Source organism: Aspergillus pseudonomiae, assembly GCF_009193645.1.
Source record: "Aspergillus pseudonomiae strain CBS 119388 unplaced genomic scaffold BDV37scaffold_4, whole genome shotgun sequence".
NCBI lineage: Eukaryota > Fungi > Ascomycota > Eurotiomycetes > Eurotiales > Aspergillaceae > Aspergillus > Aspergillus pseudonomiae.
In genome coordinates, this window is record NW_022475996.1 from 123,635 (window position 1) to 142,932 (window position 19,298).

The window sequence follows — 19,298 nt, forward strand, 5'->3', positions numbered from 1 at the left end:
TTAGCATTACACGGTCTAAGCCACCTGGTACTTGTAACATAACGTACTGCATGGTGTCCAAAGCTGCACTTTTAGTTCTTCCCGAAGTATCAAATACCGTATGACACTTTTTGGCGAATGTGGGGCTCACTGCAATTTTAGTCCCCTGGAGACATTACCAGTCTGCTTACCGAACGCTACTATTGTGTGTGTGAGAGAGATGTCCAGGGTGCTTGTACCAATTGTGACTGGCGTGTATAACTTTCTAATTAGAGTGGAATTGGTATAAGACTAGGAATATTATATTCGTGAAATATTATAATCCCTACATATACCTCCACAGTGGTTACATTATATCAAGAAACATATTCAGATCGAATGGGTAGAATGGTACAAGTAGTTAGCGGATATATTCGAATACTAGGTTAATCGATTTATTATTGTATCTCGGTGCCAGTGTATTGCACATTTGAACCCTGCGAGGACAAGGGTTTTTTTCTTTTTCGTTTTTGACCTTGGTTTTATTTATTTATAATATATACTAGCTGTACTCGTATCATTGGTTATTTGTTTGCGCGTTGATAGATAGTAACTCCGTACTATATAATAGTTTCGGTGGCTATCAGCGAGGATATGTTACTTAAAGTGACATTTCCGTAGTGTGGCTACTGAAATAGAATCATGAGTCGATAGATTGATAACCGCACAGCGTGGGATAGAGTTGAGATAAGGTGGAAGGTTCCAACAAGAATGCACTAACTAGTGCCCTCTACCAGAGGCCCTGAGCGCTCCTCCGTCCTGAGCTTGAGTAAAGTCTATTATCAGGAACTTTCCCTGTTATCTAACCCTAAGCTTCTGAGCGAACGGCATCTTGGCATTTCCACGGTCGAGTTGCGACCAATGGCCCCCATAGTTTATTGAACCGGCTGAGACGGTTCATTCCATCGACAACCCTCCTAGAGTACATGGGATACACCTCATACTAAAAGTCGCCAGAATCTCCCTCACCAGCCGCGTTACTTTTTCGATTCAGACTTCTGGGTTTTTATCGCCGTTGATCGTCGTCTATTGGAGGGTCGGTGACCCATCAAATACTGTTGTAGCAATACGCCACCCCCAGATCCTCGTTGGTCGGGGTAAGGTAGCCGAGGATTATTTGTGACAACTCATACTGTGTATATCGAAGCCCCATCCGACAGTGGGGTTCCATTCAGATGGTCGTGGTGGGCGGTAACTGTGCCATTTGGCTTGAGATACAATCGACAGTCGCGTCGACCAGGACTCGAGGCAAGTGATGCGAAGATCATCACTGGACACCATGTGAAAAACTTGTTCGGATTCATTGTGTCTGGCGAGGTCCATCAACAAAATTGTGAATATACGTCACACTGCACAAGCAGGTTATCCTGGAACATCCTCGGTTGTGATGACCTCAAGGCCCACCTGTGGGTACTGCTGCAGACGAACAAGGAACCCCAGAGTGCCAGACCGACAGCCCCAGCGAGAAAAACAAGAAAAATGGGTAAACACAGTTGTGCGTTTCCATCCGTTTTGTCCCGGCGTCTGATAAAACAGCAAACCCCGGCCTCAATCCGCCCGTGGATTCTCTCATGTCCATGTCCAACGGTGAACCGGGGAACCTGGATTCAGTAATCCCGGCGATCGGCATTGATCTTCTTTTCCAAAGGCTGGACATGGCACGCAATTTGAGAGGTACATCGGAGGACAGACGACCGCTGTCTCAGAGAAAGAATCTACTAAACCGGGAAACTTTCCTGGCTGTCGAGTGTCAACATGTTACTATGTAGGAACGGTGAAGCCCGGGACGATCGGATGGGGAAACCCGCGTTGCCGCCCGAAACGGAAGGCAAATAAGGAGGATCCTCACGATCCTGAAGATCATTGCGGGTTGATGACGGTATGGGGTTCGGAGGACCAGATTTTTTCGTCAGGGCAGGGTTGCGGGGCCTGGCTGATCGGGAGACCTTCCATGGTGACCAGAGATGCTCTTCTGCAGTTGCACTCGAGATAGGTGATAGGCCGAGCTACTGCAGAACCGTCAACGCTTCGAGACCCCGGCGAGCGAGACCGGGGGATCAAAAAGAAAACCTTCCTTCTTCAACCCGAACTCAACCCACATCCGGCGAGCATCCACCAAGGATCTCAGTAAAAGCCGAGTAAAAAAGTCTATTCGGTCCCGGTTGGATAGGGCTCACGCCAAGTTATTGGCGTGGAAATTTCAACGGGTAGTAAGCACGTGTGGACACTGGAGGGAGTTGCTGCAGCCTTCACCCTCAGGCAACTCAGCCGAGTTCTTCGACAACAAAACCTTCCTTGTTCCCTCAAAGTTGGGTGAAGATCATGTCCAGGCTTCGTTCTCATTTTCTAATGGAAATCCCCACAATAAAAAATGTCTAAAAAGGAAAATTTCAAAAATCTCTGAACGAATTTCGGTTGCCCCGTGCCAACTTCGACTTCCCAACATCTATTCTGCCAAATGCTTCAACTAATCTATACAGGTTGAGATTCGTTACCCAACTCTTGACCAGTAGGTAAAAAAAAAAAAAAAAAAAAAAAAAAACCTAAAAAAAAAAAAAAAAAAAAAAAAACGGCAAAAAAAAAAAAAAAAAAAAAAAAAAAAAAAAAAGATGCTCCCACGCGAGAGAAATCACTGCAAACCTATTAAACCCAAAACACAAAGGATATCATTATGCACTCTTGGTCTCATGCACACCCAAGATCCAAATCCAGACTAATCGGCCAAAAATCACGCAAAGGTACATATACAGTGGTATCATAAATCATCGAAACAAGCATCCAAGGCAATCACAGAAGTGAAAGATGCCTTAGTATCACCCCTGAGGGTGGACGCAGCCATGGTCGTGCGCGGTTGTCCGGAAAGATATCATCCAAACGCGCAGCCAGGTGAGGTGTTGTCGGTCAATGGCCAACATGAAGCCGCTTCCCTGGTGGCATTTCCGACCATCAGGTCGTGATCGACGCAGGGACAGCGCAGAGCCTGCGGTGGAAACACCCAAGGTCTACTGGGGACTTCTTGACAGAGCTGAAGACTAAAGATAACGACAGTCATGGCGAGATCAAGAAACCCGGACCTTGGCTTGTTCATCCCAGCCCCACTCCCGCAACAATTGCTTTACACGATACCCAGTGGCCCAGCCAAGATCAAACTCTATGCCACGCAGCAGTTGCAACACCATCTCACGTTCTCGGGGCTCGGTGAGACACTGACCGCTCACGAACAACGGCTGGAGAGAGTTGATCCGGACCGAGCCTTCTGGGTGAGCCATCGAGATACCTACAATCTCCCGACTATGAAATCGGATCTCACTCTCAATGGAACGATACGAATTGAGCCGATTGGTGATCGTACTCCGTCTACTGGTCGACTCGTGCGGTTTGTTGATCAGAAGCAAGATACGGGCCATGTGGTAATGCTGCATAGCTGACGAGCATACGGGAATGCTGTACCAGATCTCCGACAAAGCAGCTCCGTCACCATCGCCGTCGCCGTCGTTCTGCAAAGGGTGCTCCAGCCGTGCGCAGGGCCGGAAGGTATCGGGGAGACCGTTGTACCAAACGTCAAGCTCGGTTTCCAGGCGATACCACCGCTCAAGTAAAACCTGCTGCGAGATACCCAGAGGCCCGGTATTAACTGGACCGCTCCCTAACTGCAGATTGTCCCCCGAGCTGATGAAATTAATGATCTTGGAAAGAATCCATATGAGGCCATTCCCGATGAGGTCTTCCTTCATGGCCTCATCGCCTTCTGGATACCCAGCGGCGTTTGAATTACTAGGGACTATGAAGCCCATATTGTCTATTTGAAGACCAGCTTCAGTCCAAAGTACCAGGTCATCGGTATTCAGCCTGGTATTACACTCATTGATAACTATAGTACGCGGTCAGAATATAGACGTCACCAAGATTGCTCGAAAGTCGCCCCAGGATACACTTACAAGCAGCCAGGTAATCTTGCCGGGCAAAGTTCCAGAAGGTGGCTCTTCGGGCCTTGGAAAGAGCGGGTCTCTTCAACGGCTGCGGCAGGGCGTCGCCAGGCGAAGGATGTTGCTCAAGGGGCATCATACCAACCTCTGCCACGTCCAACAAAGACTTAACACCACTCAAGTGTCGATTCCATGCCGGGCCGGTGGCATCCAGAAATTCATACACGGACAAGATGGCCGTCGCCGCCAGAACTTCATCCGAGTGGACCCCATTCGAAAATCGACTCTCCGAGTAACGCCTTCGGCGCTTGCGCGGGTTGTTAGGATCATTACCCTCCGACAGTTCTGCCGCCTGCCACTGGCCAAATGCCTCGGGAGTGCTGAGTGGCGCGGGGCCTTTGTCGGGCTGCAACTCCTTCATCAGCAGCTGAATGGCTTTTTCATAATACTTTGCGCCATGCCAGATCCAGTCTACGTTCTTCGCGTCCGGTCCTCGTCGCATGAGAGACTGGGTTGAGACAAATTCACCGGTAGGAGGCCTCGCGCCTTTGACCCGACCCAGCTGCTTCGCGGCGTACGCACACGCGGCGTATCGCAGCAGGGGATTGGACCGTGCTTTGGCCGGCACGTATGATGCGAAATATGTTCCAAGGTCGAATAAATCCATCCTGTCACCACATATTAACGGCCTTCCACAGGATCAAGCGAGCACACCAGAACTTACCAGAGCCCCGGCGACTCGGAGAAATGCCGCAAGAGAAACATAATCTCACGGTCGGTTTCCACCGGTCCGTCCGGCTTGGGTTCAGTGGCACCCACACCTCGCGACGCGACCGACCTCGCGGTTAGTGAAGAGCTTCTACGTGCCGTTGCATACTGTAAATTAGAGTCCGTTTGCGGAGAAAGAGATTGAGAGGGATTCAGCAGAAAGTTGATATTATTATTGGTGCTGTTGGAGGGCGAAATCGAAACCGGCGGTGATGGTTGACCGGGTATCGCATTACATGTCGGGTTCGGGGAATGGCCCGTCGTCATGGCCGTGGCTGGAACCGCATTGAACGATACGCCACTGTCGGGAGTGGGTAAAGGCTGTTGGTCCATATTTAAAGAGGCATACGGTAGTTGGTTGTGGACCGCTGCTGCCGATAGAGCTTTCAACCCCTGGGTCTCCCCATCCAAAGGCACGGTCCGCTGAGCGTTCCAATCTCGATTCTGCGCATTCGCGGCGAGGATAGCCGCCTCCGACTCTCCCAAGGCCGCTTCGAGGTCTTCCACATACGGATCCGAGTTGTCGACAAAGATCACTACCGAGGTAAGTCCATCAGTCAGACCGTCCCTCGCAGACATCGCCGTGCGCGCATCACTGTAGGGCTATGCAAATCACTTTCCGTTGGAGGTTTGCTCGTACCATGTTTCGGAATATCTAGCCAGACACTATCTTCATCAAAGGTGTTCTTGTACGAGTAGAAACCTTTCAGCGTGCCCCGCCCACCGGTGGGATCGTCGGGGTTCTTATTCATCGAAGCATTTTGCTGATGGCGGAACACGATCCCTTCGCTGGGGCGACATTCTCGGCCGCCTTTGCGACACTGCGAACACTCGGGCTTTTGCTCATCACCTATCCATCACTTGGTCTTAGTCCTTCGCGTTCCACAATCGTAACCGCTAGGGGCAGAAAGCACGAAAAACGTACACTTCAATTTTCGAGTACGACACGTTAAGCTGCACGACACGGGGCGGACAAGTCAGTCACTGATCATCGTTTCCCTTGCTCACGACAAACGGCCAAAATATGACAGGGAAAGGACATGATTTGATTTCTTTGCGTAGACATAGAGATTGTTGAAGATCAATATTATATTGGTATAATCTATCTTTTTGTCCCTTTTTTCTCTTTTTTTTCTTTCCTTTTTAATTATAGACAAAGTTGAGGGGACACGTACCAGCCTGTGCGGGATCGCATACCGAGTGGTAACGTCGACGGTGAAGGTGCAGCATCCGAGTAGTGGGTGTGGACCAACAATATAACTGGGGAAAGGATAAATTGATAAGGTAGTCGAAGGAGATTCACTAGTCCCAAACCGATCTCACTGAGCAGATACTAAATTCGGAAAGGGGATGTCAGAAGGGCTGGAAGGGATCTATGAAAGGGGGAATTCTGGCGAGGGAAGTCGAAGAGGAGAAACGGGAAGAATGTTCGTAGGTCGACGACGGGTAATGATCGATGAGGACCGATGGTGAACCTTCGCCCAAGGAAAGGAGATTTATTCCGTAATTTTTATTTTTCTTCTCCATTTGCGACTTGGCGACAAGCGAAGGGAGAAAAAAAAAAAAAAGAACAAGAACAAAACAGAAAGCGGGGAATGGAAGCGACGGAGCCACTGGAGGCCCAAATGGGGAACCACTTAAGGCCGAAAGCAGTCTAAATCGGACCCTCATGGCGATTCACATTGGCAGGGACGGCGGAGTTTGTATTTGTCCGGCGCTGGTTGTGTGGTCGCGGCGTCCTTGCGGGGGAGAGAAAGTTGAGGGGGGACAATGCAGGAGTTGGGGTTTTTGGGACCTGGGGAGGAAGCTGAGCTGAGCGTTACCATACCGAGTACGGTACATACATTAGTATAGGGCATTTGTCTAGACGCTACCATCTTTTCCATACAACAACTACTTTGGATACATCCAATATTGGACATCGATCGCCAATTTTTTTTTCTTTCTTTTCCCGTCAAAATTGGCAGTCCAATGCAAAACCGAAAGCTCCCCACGCACCCTCTCCACCGCTGCCGCCATTGTCCTTCAATCTTGTTCCATTTTGGCATGTTCCCTTTCCAGCGATCATTCCATAGTGGATCACTCCGAGCAATTACTCAATGGTTGAACCGCGGCCTCCATCCACTGACAAGCGCGAATGACGCCCCAAACGATGCCACGATACCCAAACCATGGGTTCCCGTTTCTTTTAGTTCCTCGTTTATCAGTCCAGCGCCCCAATCCCCGCCAACAGCTCATTCGATCCCCTATGCACCATGACCTCACGATCAGCGGGTTCACGAGAGGCCAGGGTTGATCGAAACATGACAGTCAGATCACGGACCAGTGTCATGGCGACTATATGATGGCTGGGTGTCGCTTCAGCCAGGTCTTCCGCCAATCTCCTCCCACGCTAGATCCAACAGCCCGAGTGAGGCCCCACTTTTCTACTTATTATCTCCAGCTGTCTCGGGGCAAACCAGCCAATGGCCAAGCGGGATACCGGAATCAACCATCGCGATGTGCAGAAAACGAGCATGATTGTCATTACCGCGATCTCGCGCGGGGAGCTATGTACATGGCCTCCTGGTGTCCCCCCAGCGGGAACCCCAGGGAAAGACTATAGTACAAACATCAACAACAAAGGTTTCATGAAAGAAATGACGCGGCCGACCTAGGATTATATAGACAAGTCCCAGGTAGATCAAACACGAGAGGATGTCGAAGCACCTCAAGGCAAAAGAAGTGAACAGCGTACCACCCGGGATAGGCCCGGGGAGAATGAAAAGTAGAGATGCAAGACATAAAACGGATTAAATTACGGGTATAAGACGGTTTTCTGCCCAAGAACGCCGGTCTGAGTGATCAAAAAGAGGTCCAATTTAGATGTGATGTGGTGGACGTATCGGGACTCAAAGCGTTCAGATCGCCGGTGTGCCCGGGTTCGGTGACTTCAGAGTGCTGAACAGATACTCCGGAGGCAAACGCTGCATGCTGGAGGGCCGATCGGTCCCGTATGCCTGCGGCCCCGGCATGTAGCCCTGGCGGCGCCGCTGGATCTTATTGAAGATCACCCCGGCAATGACGATCAAGAACACAGCGCCAAGTGCACAGCAGAATGAGATTAAGACTACAATCCCGTTGGAGCGATGGTTCCCAACTGCACAAGTTAGTATCCACAAGAGCACATGATCTTCTAAGTACAAAGAAAAAGAAAAGCCTACCTTCGCTGCTGTAAGGGTTATCGTTCTCGTAGAACAGTTGAGCCATGTGGCCCGGTTGGCCATCCGCATTCGAGCTAAGCATGAATGGGGTCAACTCGGTTCCATTGAAGAGTGCTGCGGATGCATTCCCAAAGTTAGGAATCACCAGCTGGCCGGTGACCAGGAGAACCTGGTCTTTGTGTAGAACGTCGACTCCGGAATGATCCTTGCTGAGGGAGAGCACTTCAAGGTTACGAATAGTGGTACCAGAGTCAAAGAGATCCCCAGGATATTGGAATTTTGATCCGTCGTAGTTAGCAAGGTAGCTGGAGCCGTTCTGGGAAACTCCTGCGAGCCAGAACGTGGACACGTCCACACTAGCAGGGGTGAAAGCAGTCACGGTTCCCGGAAGATCAGATGCAGTGGTCCAAGATTCCCAGGTCTGCTTCTTGGGGGTGTACGTTGCGAGCGCGGACACATTTCCCCCGACGGTGAGATTGCCGATTGCCAGCAGTTTCTTATTGGATATCCACTTCAGTGCCAAAACGTGACCCGATAATACACCAGGTCTGTTCCACTGCTGGTCAGTAGCATCCCAGAAGCAGACCCCCGGGCAAGGAAGCGCTCCGGCCTTCTCGAACTGGCCTCCGAAATAGATCTCGTCCGAGTCAGGACGAGCGGCGATAGAATTGACGGTCGCTGCATCGCCTGTGAATCGTGGTGGCTGTTTCCGAGCAATGGTCCCATTCTCGAGGTCGTATACGACAAACCCATTCAAGATATAGTCTTCGAAAGTGCCAGTGACATTTCCGCCAGCGTACAGCTTGTCCTTCCAGGTAGTCAAGGCCAAGAACGTGGAGTTGCTGTCAATGTCGGTTCCCAGACCCTTGATGGTGCCCGCCTTACCGTCGAGCAGGGCAAGATTCTTCACCGAAGATCCGTCGCCGCCAGTGGTTGTAAAGTGACCACCTACAATGGTGAGATTGCGGTTGGACTGCGTGTCATAAATCCCAGTGTAGGTTTCGCCAGTGAAGTTGGCATTGGCGAACAGCGGCTTGATGCTCAGGGGACCGTCATGGAGGAGGGCCGCAGCACCTGCCGCGGCAATTCCGGCGGAGGAGAGAGTCCCGGCAATAACAGTGGTGTTATCCACCTTGGTGCAAGCCGACAACTGACCAGCGAAAGCCATCTGGGTGACATTCAGATTCTGTAGCCAATTCTTCTTTGACGGAACCCAGACTGCGAAGCCGGTAACGTTAACCAATGTATTGTCATCGAAGGCGAGCAACTGATTGAAATCGCCGGTCACACCGATGGTCGTTTCGTTGATCTCCGTAGAGACGTTGAGCGTAAGCGGAACGACCTTGTGTACAGGCCCATTGACACCTCCTCCCAGCGCTGTCCAACTTTTCGAGCCAAAAGAATAAGCTGCGACATGTTTCAAATCGCTATTGCTACGGTCAGAAGTATCGGTGAAATTGCCACCAACATATAGAATATCATCCAATACCGTCATCGAAGACACTTCCGAGTTCAAACCACCTTGCTGTAGGGCAGTCGCGTTTGCCTCGTCCTTTAGGGACAGGATGTTCTTGATCCCCGAGCTTGAGAAGTTTCCACCAGCATATATCACGCCGTCGTGGGTAGCCAAGCTTCTTACGGTGGCATCCTCGTCCAGCTGGAGCCCAGCTCGATTGACTGCAGACTCGGTAAAATTGGAACTGGTGGTTTTCGCGGCGACATCAAAGTCATACAGACCGTTCAATTCTCCATCTAGCCCCTCTGATGCCCGAATAAGCGCAAACCTGACCCTGGAGGCAACAATGGTTACATCACCCTGGCCTGCTACCGGAGTTAGGGTTACGCTGGGCCGGAAAGAGCCATCACTGGAATCCACAGGACCAGTGTAGAGGGTGTCATATTTGTCGTTCAAGTTTGTCTGGTGGATCGTCTTTTGGATAGGCTCTGCCGATTTACTGTTACTCTTGACGGTGGCGGTTACGTTGACCACACCTCGCGAGCCGCAAGTGCCGTCCTGGGTGCATCCAGGAGTGTAAACAACCACAGAATAATTTCCGGACTGTTTGACATCCGGTTCAAAGACAATAGAAGTATCAGACGCAGTGGAGTCGGTGATACTCGCCGTCAAATAGTCAGACTGGCTCTGACCCGATTCGGTCGTAGTCCAAGAACCTGTCTGTGTCGCCTTGGATGGGTATTTGAGATCAGCACATGTAGGTTCATTGAAATCATTGATCGCATAAGCGAAAATATCTGGATGAATTGTTAGCAACCAGTACTTCAACTGGGCCAAGTTCGATCAATCAACGAACCGTTCTGCACAAGCTGGATTCCATTGAGGCCAGCGCCATCTCCATACCAGGACTTAATTTCTAACTGGAATCCCTTCATGCCAACACTATTCACAAATTCAAACTCGCGATATTTCTCAGCTGTGCTATCAGAGAGTGAACAATCCTGGTCGCAGTAGACGTCATTCGCAGTATCAGGGTCAGTATAGGTCAGGTTCATAATGCCATTATCCGGTAGTCTTCTCAGCAAAAAGGTCTTGGTACCTCTCCCCTCTAAGTGGGTGTTGTAGATGCGGATCTTTGTGGGGTTGTATCCGAAGCGCATGTCGGCACGCCAGAAACCGGGGGAGTTGTCCTCCAACAGCCATGTTTTCCCTTCGCCATCTTCCCCGCTCGTCTGGCAGATAATGTTTCGAGGATCACTATAGCCACTTCTGCTGGAAACCGCGTCGGAGGAGATTGTAGCGTCCTGGAGGTTGACAATCTGCTGATTTTTCTTGGACGATGTCGAGTTGCCAATGCCATCGAACGAGCCACCGAAGATAATATGATTATCGTTCTTCAAGATCGAGGTAACGGGACCATTGAATCCACCGAAGACCAAGCTCCTCCAACCTTCATTGCCAACCCACGCCACGGCATTCGACGTATTTTCGTATTTGAAATCCCCGCCAACATACACGCTGTTCGTATCCTTGTCGCACAGTACCGCGGAAACAGATCCCGACAGGCCGGGTAAAGCCGTCACTTTCTTCGTCTCGGGGTCGAACAACGCTGCGCCTTGGGTTTCCACGCCTCCGAGGCTTGTAAAATTTCCGCCGACAAAAATTCCCGCGTACTTTCCATCTTTTTGCGTGAACGGGCACATTGCACGAATATAAGCATCGGAGGTCGACAGCGTCGTTAGGATGCCATCTGGGAGCGGCGTCAGGATGGATTGGGCGCCATTCTTCACTGAGGCCGTCTCCGACTGTTCCTTATACGAGTAAAACGAGACCGCATCGAAATCTCCGGTAAGGGCGACCCGTCCTAGAGGTTCCAGTTGCAAGTCGGGTTGTGCGACCGGTGTAAATGATAGTCCCGAGGCGGGGGACAGTTGCAGTAGAGAGCCCAAGCAGAGGGCTGTCGACAAGCCAGCCGTCGCAGGCCTAAACAGTGAGGGGTTCCTCATTGTCCAGGAGCGCGACGACAGGCGCACTGTAGAGGGTCGCTAGATAGTTAGAAATTCGACTTGTCCTTGCCCAATGATGGTGACGAAAAGAGGGGGGAGAAGCGGAACGATCGGACGATAGCAAATGGTCTATTTTTATGGAGTCGATGTATCAACACGAAGCACGCGAATAATGCTGGAAAAGGAGTCGAGAAAGGAATGTAGTTTGTGAACACCGAAAAACCAAAAACATCAAGAAAACAGACAAGGGGTAATGAACGAATGACGCTCTCCGTTTTATTTTTGAAAACTGGAGAGGTTCAGGAATGGGCAGGACAAGAAAAGGAAAAATAATACTAAAGAATAAGGAATGACAAAGAGGATTAACGAATGACTGGGTGAGGGTGGAAGGAGGGTCGAAAGAGTGACATGGCAAGGGCAAATAATAGGTTGTTTGTTCTCCTTGCGTGTGGTTTTCAGGTCCATTCAGTTAGTTAAGTTCCTCCTGGTACGGTACAGTCAGCTTGGGCTTTGGAGCACGTCCGGTATTTTTTTCTTTCCTTCATTCCTCACGGGTACGCCTTAAACTCTTTCGGGGTGGCGGGTGGGAAATGACACGGGAAAGTGCGTGGTGTTTGTCTGGCCGTCGACGCACACTAGTGGAGTTTTATTAATAGCTAATTTGTTCCAGATCCTTAAAAAAAGATTAAATTGATTCTGCCTGTTGCTGTCGGTCCACTTCCTTCTCTCCACCCTTGAACTTTCATATTGTCTCATGGATCTATCCGTACTACCCGACAAAGATAACCTGTCTGCCAAAAAAAAAAACGGTTCATCTGGTTTCAATTTAATTTAATCTTTCCATGGCAATGGCAAAAGCCAAGCTCTACTAACGATCGCTACAGTCTCCCAAGGGTAAAGCCTAAGGGGAAACTATCGAACCGCCTATCGTTGCGGGTGTCACCCTAAACCAAAAAAGTGAGTGGGCACGATGGACCTCAATCTTGGCTACCTAATGACTACTCTACCTTAAAATTAGGAATCCTTCGTGCATCGCTCGAACTTGGAAGATGAAGTATTCCCCTGACATCATGTCGGTGGCTATCGTATATTTATAGAGGTGCTGGAGGAGTAAGGAGACAGGTTTTGTTTGTATTTTTCCCTTATCGGATAATTTCCAACTCAAACTTGGAATATCACATCACTACGACCTTGTCCTCTGTAGAATATCCCCAATGAGGCCAATGAACCTGTCTGCAGGCGCATTGGAACCAAACAGGTTGCAGGTAGCCGTAATCAACACTATGTGGGAGATGAAAGGGTCGCACAGGGCTTGTCCAGCCCTTTGGCTGCAGAAGTATATGTACGAATGCTTGTATACCATGCATAAGAGCCCAATTGACGCTCCATGCGGTGTGCTTCTACCAGATGCGCTCTTCAAGATTCTATCTCGAAGCGGCCAGCAGCTAGCCATCTAGGATATGCACATACTCTGTGCGACGGATATAGTGAGTAATTCGTAAGAGGTACTAATAATAGGGGATGTGATGTCCTCTACATACGTACTTGGTATCCACAACCAACAATCAATGGCTATGCCCTCGGTAGTCACACAAGCCACCCACCTTTTGCCGACACTTATGGTGAGCTCGTTAATTCTTGTACCTATAGTGCCTCGCTATCAAAAATTACTCCAAGGTTTCATTTCAGAAATTGATCTAAGCGGCGTGTGAATTTTGCAATAAGAATTCGGCATTAGACAACACAGCCATACACCGGCGAAATGCACATTCCGCGGTCTAAAGAGAAAAATGACCTATTATCAAGTCTTAGCCAGAAGTAATGGCAAAAGCAATAGATATTGGTACAGATCGAAGCTTCTATGATCTTACGCCCTTCAATCCCTACTAAGCCTTTTCAGAAATTTGATCGATAGCTGAGAGGCTACATGTATTGGATGCGTTCGAGGTAGGTCCCTGTAATAACACTTCTTTATAACTATGAATCGAGCGAGCTTCATGATGTAATAGAGGCTAGAAAAGCGATTACTGCGAGAAACAAAGACCACCTACTGTATCGCGTGCTGTGAAGAATCACGCTACCTATGTTCAAAGATTATTCAGGGAGCGAGACCGAGATATGTCGTCTACGTAGTTTCCACCATAGAAAGGTAACAGGAACACCAACTGAGATACGCTAAAATCGCAGTTCATGATCCTAAAGCGGTTCGAGGGCAATGAAACCAACATTACACATCAGGGGAACTTTGCCACACTACAAGCTCTCAATGAGTAACATCCGCTCGAAGCTGTATTTAATGGGTGGAACAGATATGCTGTGTTTCACATGTTCCACCATCCCATACTCCTCACTTTCTTTGTAGAGTGGACAGTCACACCAACTGTTAGTTCTATAGAAACGGTCACCGAGGTGTGAGGATATCGAATGACTACTGAGAGGTACAATTGATGGGTGTAATATCCGAGTTTGAAAGTACAACTCGATGCTAGTTATGCACTCGGGATCTTACGATCTCTAGACTGTTGTAACTACACGATGAGATTCACGTTAGCAGTCGACCAATGGCCAGTAACTTCAAGCTCAATAAAGTATTAGTACTATATATATCCAAACAATACAGGTGGTGCTGATAGTTACCAGTTCATGTTGACTCCTAAATTAAATACGACAGAGAGCTACAATCTGTAAATCCACCATGATGAGTCCATTTTAGATTAGACAGTTCGATAACCGACTCAAATGATATTTAAACTTGGTCGTATATATTGTACCGGAGAAAGTTGAATGCTGCCTGAGGTATCCAAGGCAGCGGGTATCCCAGGCCAGCCGCCAATCCACTTTGCCTACCTTGGACTAGTGTCTTGCCGCACCGCGTATGAACCATCGACAGCCGCGCGCAACGCGAGACTCCAGAAAAAAGGTTATATTAGAGCTCAATAGGTGATAGCCTGTTACTCTACCGCTGGACAAGCACTGATACCGTACAATTTCCTTCATTACCTATTTAAACTTTGTCGCTGCATTCAGAGAATCACCATACAATAATCGAAACTCATAGAGGGGTGCCCTTTATCTGGACGTCTTGAAAGCTTCTCCAAAATGTGAGGCTCATCCGCGGTAGTTGCCATTTGTCCATTTCTCTAATCTTCTCTCCAGGGAGAGCTTCGATAACATCTACCTCGACCTCTCCAAGCAGCCCGGAAAGTGTAAGCTTGCGGAAAGTGGCTTGGGATGGAAGCCTTCTGGTGGAGGCGAGACTTTTACCCTCGATAGCAGCAATGTCGGCGCAGCCCAATGGAGTCGAGCGGCAAAGGGATACGAACTGAAGATTCTGTCGCGCTCCTCGGGCGTCATCCAACTGGATGGCTTCGATCAAGAGGTACACCCCTTGTTATGTGTTTATGAGTATGGTGATCTGACGTTGTTTTGTCATCTGCCAGGATTTCGAGCGATTAAGCAAGGCCTTTAAGATTTGGTATGGGATAAACGTGGAAAGCAGGGAGCACGCTCTCCGAGGTTGGAACTGGGGCAAGGCAGAATTCACCAAGGCTGAGCTATCTTTCAACGTCCAAAACCGACCGGCGTTCGAAGTTCCGTATTCCGAAATCTCAAACACGAATCTTGCAGGAAAGAATGAAGTCGCTGTCGAACTCGCTCTCAATGCCGATGGCGCCGATGCCAATGCCCAGCCAGCCGGTAGCACCAAGAACCGTGGCCGGAAGGCCGCTTCGGGCCCCGATGAGTTGGTGGAGATGCGCTTTTACATTCCTGGAACAGTAGTGAAGACCGAGAAGGGCATCAAGGAAGAGAATGGCGAAGAAGAAAACGGCGAAGAAGAGGAAGAAGGCGAAGAACAGAATGCGGCCAACCTTTTCTACGAAATGCTCATGGAAAAAGCAGAGATTGGCGATGTGGCTGGCGATACGTTTGCTACTTTTCTGGATGTTCTTCATCTTACTCCCAGGTACGTCTACTTTAGCCCTCATCATGCCAGTACGACGTTGACCTTTATTTCAGAGGTCGTTTCGACATCGACATGTACGAGTCTTCGTTCCGACTACGTGGCAAAACCTACGATTACAAGATTCAGTACTCTTCTATCAAGAAGTTCTTCTTGCTTCCTAAGAATGACGATACACATACGCTCATTGTTCTCGGCCTCGATCCCCCTCTGCGACAGGGTCAGACTCGGTACCCATTCCTGGTTATGCAATTGAAGCTGGACGAAGAAATTAGCCTTGAGCTCAACATGACTGAGTAAGTGATGCTGGACGGTATTCTGTTCCCGGGGCCATCTAACATAGTATGCAGTGAATTGATGGAGACTCGCTACAAGGACAAGTTGGAGCCTCGCTATGAGGAACCTATTCATCAGGTCGTAACCAAGATTTTCCGCGGTCTTTCGGGCAAGAAGGTCATCATGCCATCGAAGGACTTTGTCAGGTTTGTCATACTCTTTTCACAATCCGTATGATGTCACACGAATGCTAACATTGATGCGTAGTCATCATGGTCATAGTGGGGTTAAATGCTCTATCAAGGCCAACGAAGGTCTTCTGTACTTCTTGGACAAGAGCTTGATCTTCGTCCCGAAGCCTGCTACGTACATTCAGATCGAGAACATTGCCATTATTACGATGTCCCGTGTCGGTGGTGCCGTGTCGGCCAGCAGAACCTTCGATATTTCAGTCAGTTTGAAGGCTGGTATGGGAGAGCATCAATTTAGTAACATTAACCGGTACGTATGCGATGATTCGAGTTATTGTAGTGATGCTAACGTGGCTCAGTGAGGAACAACAACCTCTCGAGGAATTCTTCAAAGCGAAGAACATCCGATTCAAGAACGAGATGTCCGACGATGCCGGGGCCCTGCTGGCTGCTGCCCTTGACAACGACGATATGGGTTCCAGCGATGACGAGGGCGTACGTGCCGATCGTGGATCGGCGGACGAGGATGAAGAATCTATCGACGAGGACTTCCAGGCCGAGTCCGAGTCCGACGTTGCGGAAGAGTTCGACTCGGCCCACGAAAGCAGTGGCAGCGGGAGTGACGCCGAAATGGACGATGCTTCTGATGGCGGCGGCGGTGACGATGATGAAGATGCGGATATGTCGGAAGCGGAACGGCCGAAGAAGAAATCGAAGGTTGGGAAATAAATACCTTGAAGTCGATTTATCTGGCTATCTCTGGAATAATGGTTATGGTTGTATAATGAATAAGGCCAATCAATGATATCATTAAAGTTTTCTAGCATAGTTACAACTCGAGTAACAACATTCTTATTTATTTATTTATTTATTTATTTATTTATTTATTTATTTAAATTTATTTAAATTTATTTATTTATTTTTTTCCCTTCTTTTCTTCCCCCCCATTAAGCCTTTCGGGATATCTCCATGGTATTTCCGTTTGCTTTCAGAAGATGCGACAGAAGACAACCTCGGGCGTTCTGATGCATCATATGATGGACACGTCAGTTGAATTGACTTTGCTATTGACAGCACTATTGAGTCCCGCCTGCATTTTCGTCCCTCATGCTGGTATTGTTAGTGGGCTTTGATTGAACCAGTATGCATATACAGTGTACTATTGAGGTGCACGGCAATGATGGAAACTTTGTGACAGGAATGTCAGCTTGACTCAACTCGTTTCATCATTATTTATTTAATCTCATTCCCAACAGAACCGAAAACCCTAACGTGATGGCGGACAAGGACGCATCACCATCGGTACTGCGGGCAAGGTTCCAGCATTCGGTATTGGGTGGTATTACAGCATGTCTGGGCCACGGTCTAGATGCAAGTGTCAAACCAAACCAAGGAGTATTGTTCTGCGTGCCTCGGTAACGGACATTGCGTCTCATGCCCTGTGGAATGTCACTATTCTTGTCTTGAGTGGGAGGAGTGCTACCGTATGGGAGGGATGTCCGGAGTACTATATATACATTTTTCAATGTATCTTCTTCTGGGGAGATATATATGTAGGTATGAGTGCCCGATGGCGGTTCAATCTGATACGAAAGTAAGGCAAGGTATGGAACATATAGCAAGGATATGAGATGTATCTGTCTCCCTGCAGGAGAGATGCGTGGCTTGCTTAACCTGACCCCCTAACTCATGTTGTGGTCATCAAGACTAATGTTTGGAATTCATTCCCTTGATTCCCATCCATGGGACAAGAGTTGGTTTCCGCATTTCATTACCTGTGGTAGCTTACGGGTAATCAGGGCACTAGTGGTAAGTATTCGGTACCTCGTCTCTCTTGGTATGGCGGGAACGATTCGGAGGTAATCTTATCTTCCCCCTGACTATCCAGATGCTGCGTTACCCAGTAAAACGTCAATAGATTACTAGAGGACACCTGCTGGGCACACATCCCATGGGTAACGGTCCTCGTAATACCCTGATGGAGAACAGTATGATTATACATACGCACTGGACTGCGTACAATACATACATCCTCTAAATGATTAGGGATGTCACTTGAATATGGTCGAAACGGTGTACTGAAAGAGACAGGACCTGAATTGAAGCTCACGAACACCTTTCAGTCAAGAGTCGGCGGAGCATTCTAGTGGTGGTGTGGATGATATTGCATTGTCAATTGGGCATTAATCTGTTTTCTTTTCTTTTCTTTCTTTTTTTTTTTTACTCTATAAATAATATGTTTATGATACCGTCACCATCAATGAGTATTGGGAGGTATTGGGAAATTGGTATACTTGGATCAGGGTGAAGCGGGATCCATGGATGAGCTTTGGATCTGAGAATTGAAATGGAATGGTTCTACAAGGGGATTGTTTTAGGGATCTGGCCATCATCTGGTAGGTACAGCTTTACCTGTATCCCTCTATCTATGTTGTTAGTCGGGCGTAGTATATTTGCATTGGAAAATCCACTTTATTTTATTTTGTTTCATTGTATTGTATTTTTCTTTGGGCTCTCCGTCTCCCTTTGAGATCGCCGCCTTATATGTTTGACATGTCGGATTGGAATGGATGATTGTAAGAATGCAATGCTTGGCTTGTAGGAAAAGGGTGTCAGGGAAAAATATCCTCAATCATATGAATTGGTTCTGAATATATAATTTTTTTTCTTCTTTTCATGAAATTCCTAAGTAGATTGTCATTGACTCTCCGCGGTGGTGGTTCAATTGGAGGAGTGAAATTAAAACAAGATCAACCAAAATTGATGTTGTTCTGAGCGGACTAATCCCTAGGAAGCGTTAGCTCCCCAAGTTGAATGAAGACAAGAGCCCCCTTTCTTTTACACCACCAACGGACTGACTCTCCACCCCAAATCACTCCGCAGGTCCAATCGTTCTCGCCTTCTCCTGTCTTCTCTCTACGCTCTTCTGTTCTCTCTTTCAGCTTCCTTTGAGTTTTTTTCTTTTCGATTCTTCTGTTTGTATTTTTTTTTTTAAACCTTACATCTCGTGCACACTCCCCGTTTCCCCCAAGACTCGGTGATCTTTGAGAGCTTTTTGTCCCCTGATTGTTGAACCATCTGATCCTCTCACCCTTTTTCAGGTGTTCGGGATTCCAAAGGTACGGTGGCACTTACCTGCGCTCCTTCCCCCAATTCTTCAACCCCCTCCCCTCTAAAAAACCACTTCCCCCTCCCCTCCCTTGGAAAGAAGAGCCTGGTTCCAGATGCTTTCCTGATCTATTACCAACCCCTCGCCTGAATTTCCGTCTCTGCAAGGGTATTGTCTGCTAACCAAGAAGGTGCGACCTGCTCAGGGGAACTTATCAACGCTCGCTATCTCGACATTTTTTTTCCAACCGTCCACGCTCGCTTCCTGAACCAGTCCCTTAACATTCATAATGGGTAAGCTTATCGCTACCAGCGACATCCCACTTCACCGGTCTTGCTTTCTTCCCATTCTTTCACCTGGCGGACAATCCTTCATTCGTGTACC

At 48.5% G+C, this 19,298-nt stretch overlaps 4 protein-coding genes across 4 annotated transcripts; 1 reads left to right on the top strand and 3 right to left on the bottom strand.

Moving 5' to 3' along the window:
• Positions 1-672: 672 nt before the first annotated feature.
• BDV37DRAFT_237491 (uncharacterized protein) lies at positions 673-1,777 on the bottom strand. Its single transcript, XM_032080737.1, has one exon. The coding sequence runs from the start codon at positions 1,673-1,675 to the stop codon at positions 1,412-1,414; it is 264 nt and encodes an 87-aa protein (XP_031946206.1). The 5' UTR covers positions 1,676-1,777; the 3' UTR covers positions 673-1,411.
• Positions 1,778-3,077: 1,300 nt separating this feature from the next.
• Positions 3,078-7,044, bottom strand: BDV37DRAFT_278403 (uncharacterized protein; the record flags this gene model as incomplete). The annotated part of the gene is made up of 5 exons (XM_032086046.1): positions 3,078-3,889; positions 3,957-4,612; positions 4,669-5,248; positions 5,353-5,562; positions 6,978-7,044. The coding sequence occupies 5 exons, from the start codon at positions 7,042-7,044 to the stop codon at positions 3,078-3,080; spliced, it is 2,325 nt and encodes a 774-aa protein (XP_031946207.1).
• Positions 7,045-7,291: 247 nt separating this feature from the next.
• On the bottom strand, positions 7,292-11,515 carry BDV37DRAFT_136813 (putative cellular morphogenesis protein (Rax2)). The gene is made up of 3 exons (XM_032078789.1): positions 10,228-11,515; positions 7,916-10,168; positions 7,292-7,851 (listed from the first exon to the last, which is right to left on the bottom strand). The coding sequence occupies exons 1-3, from the start codon at positions 11,375-11,377 to the stop codon at positions 7,613-7,615; spliced, it is 3,642 nt and encodes a 1,213-aa protein (XP_031946208.1). The 5' UTR covers positions 11,378-11,515; the 3' UTR covers positions 7,292-7,612.
• Positions 11,516-14,319: 2,804 nt separating this feature from the next.
• BDV37DRAFT_237500 (FACT complex subunit POB3) lies at positions 14,320-16,700 on the top strand. Its single transcript, XM_032080738.1, has 7 exons — positions 14,320-14,478; positions 14,534-14,756; positions 14,818-15,341; positions 15,395-15,634; positions 15,689-15,820; positions 15,882-16,115; positions 16,165-16,700. Coding segments are annotated over exons 1-7 (1,725 nt in total). The 5' UTR covers positions 14,320-14,476; the 3' UTR covers positions 16,535-16,700.
• Positions 16,701-19,298: the final 2,598 nt, after the last annotated feature.

Excerpts from the sequence above, each read along its gene's own strand:
- BDV37DRAFT_237491 (XM_032080737.1), bottom strand. The coding sequence starts at position 1,675 with ATGTCCAGCCTTTGGAAAAGAAGATCAATGCCGATCGCCGGGATTACT.
- BDV37DRAFT_136813 (XM_032078789.1), bottom strand. The coding sequence starts at position 11,377 with ATGAGGAACCCCTCACTGTTTAGGCCTGCGACGGCTGGCTTGTCGACA. Across the intron at positions 10,169-10,227 it reads AATCCAGCTTGTGCAGAACG|ATATTTTCGCTTATGCGATC; the intron begins GTTCGTTGATTG and ends CAATTCATCCAG. Across the intron at positions 7,852-7,915 it reads TAACCCTTACAGCAGCGAAG|TTGGGAACCATCGCTCCAAC; the intron begins GTAGGCTTTTCT and ends TAACTTGTGCAG.
- BDV37DRAFT_237500 (XM_032080738.1), top strand. Across the intron at positions 15,342-15,394 it reads GTTCTTCATCTTACTCCCAG|AGGTCGTTTCGACATCGACA; the intron begins GTACGTCTACTT and ends CCTTTATTTCAG. Across the intron at positions 15,635-15,688 it reads CTTGAGCTCAACATGACTGA|TGAATTGATGGAGACTCGCT; the intron begins GTAAGTGATGCT and ends CATAGTATGCAG.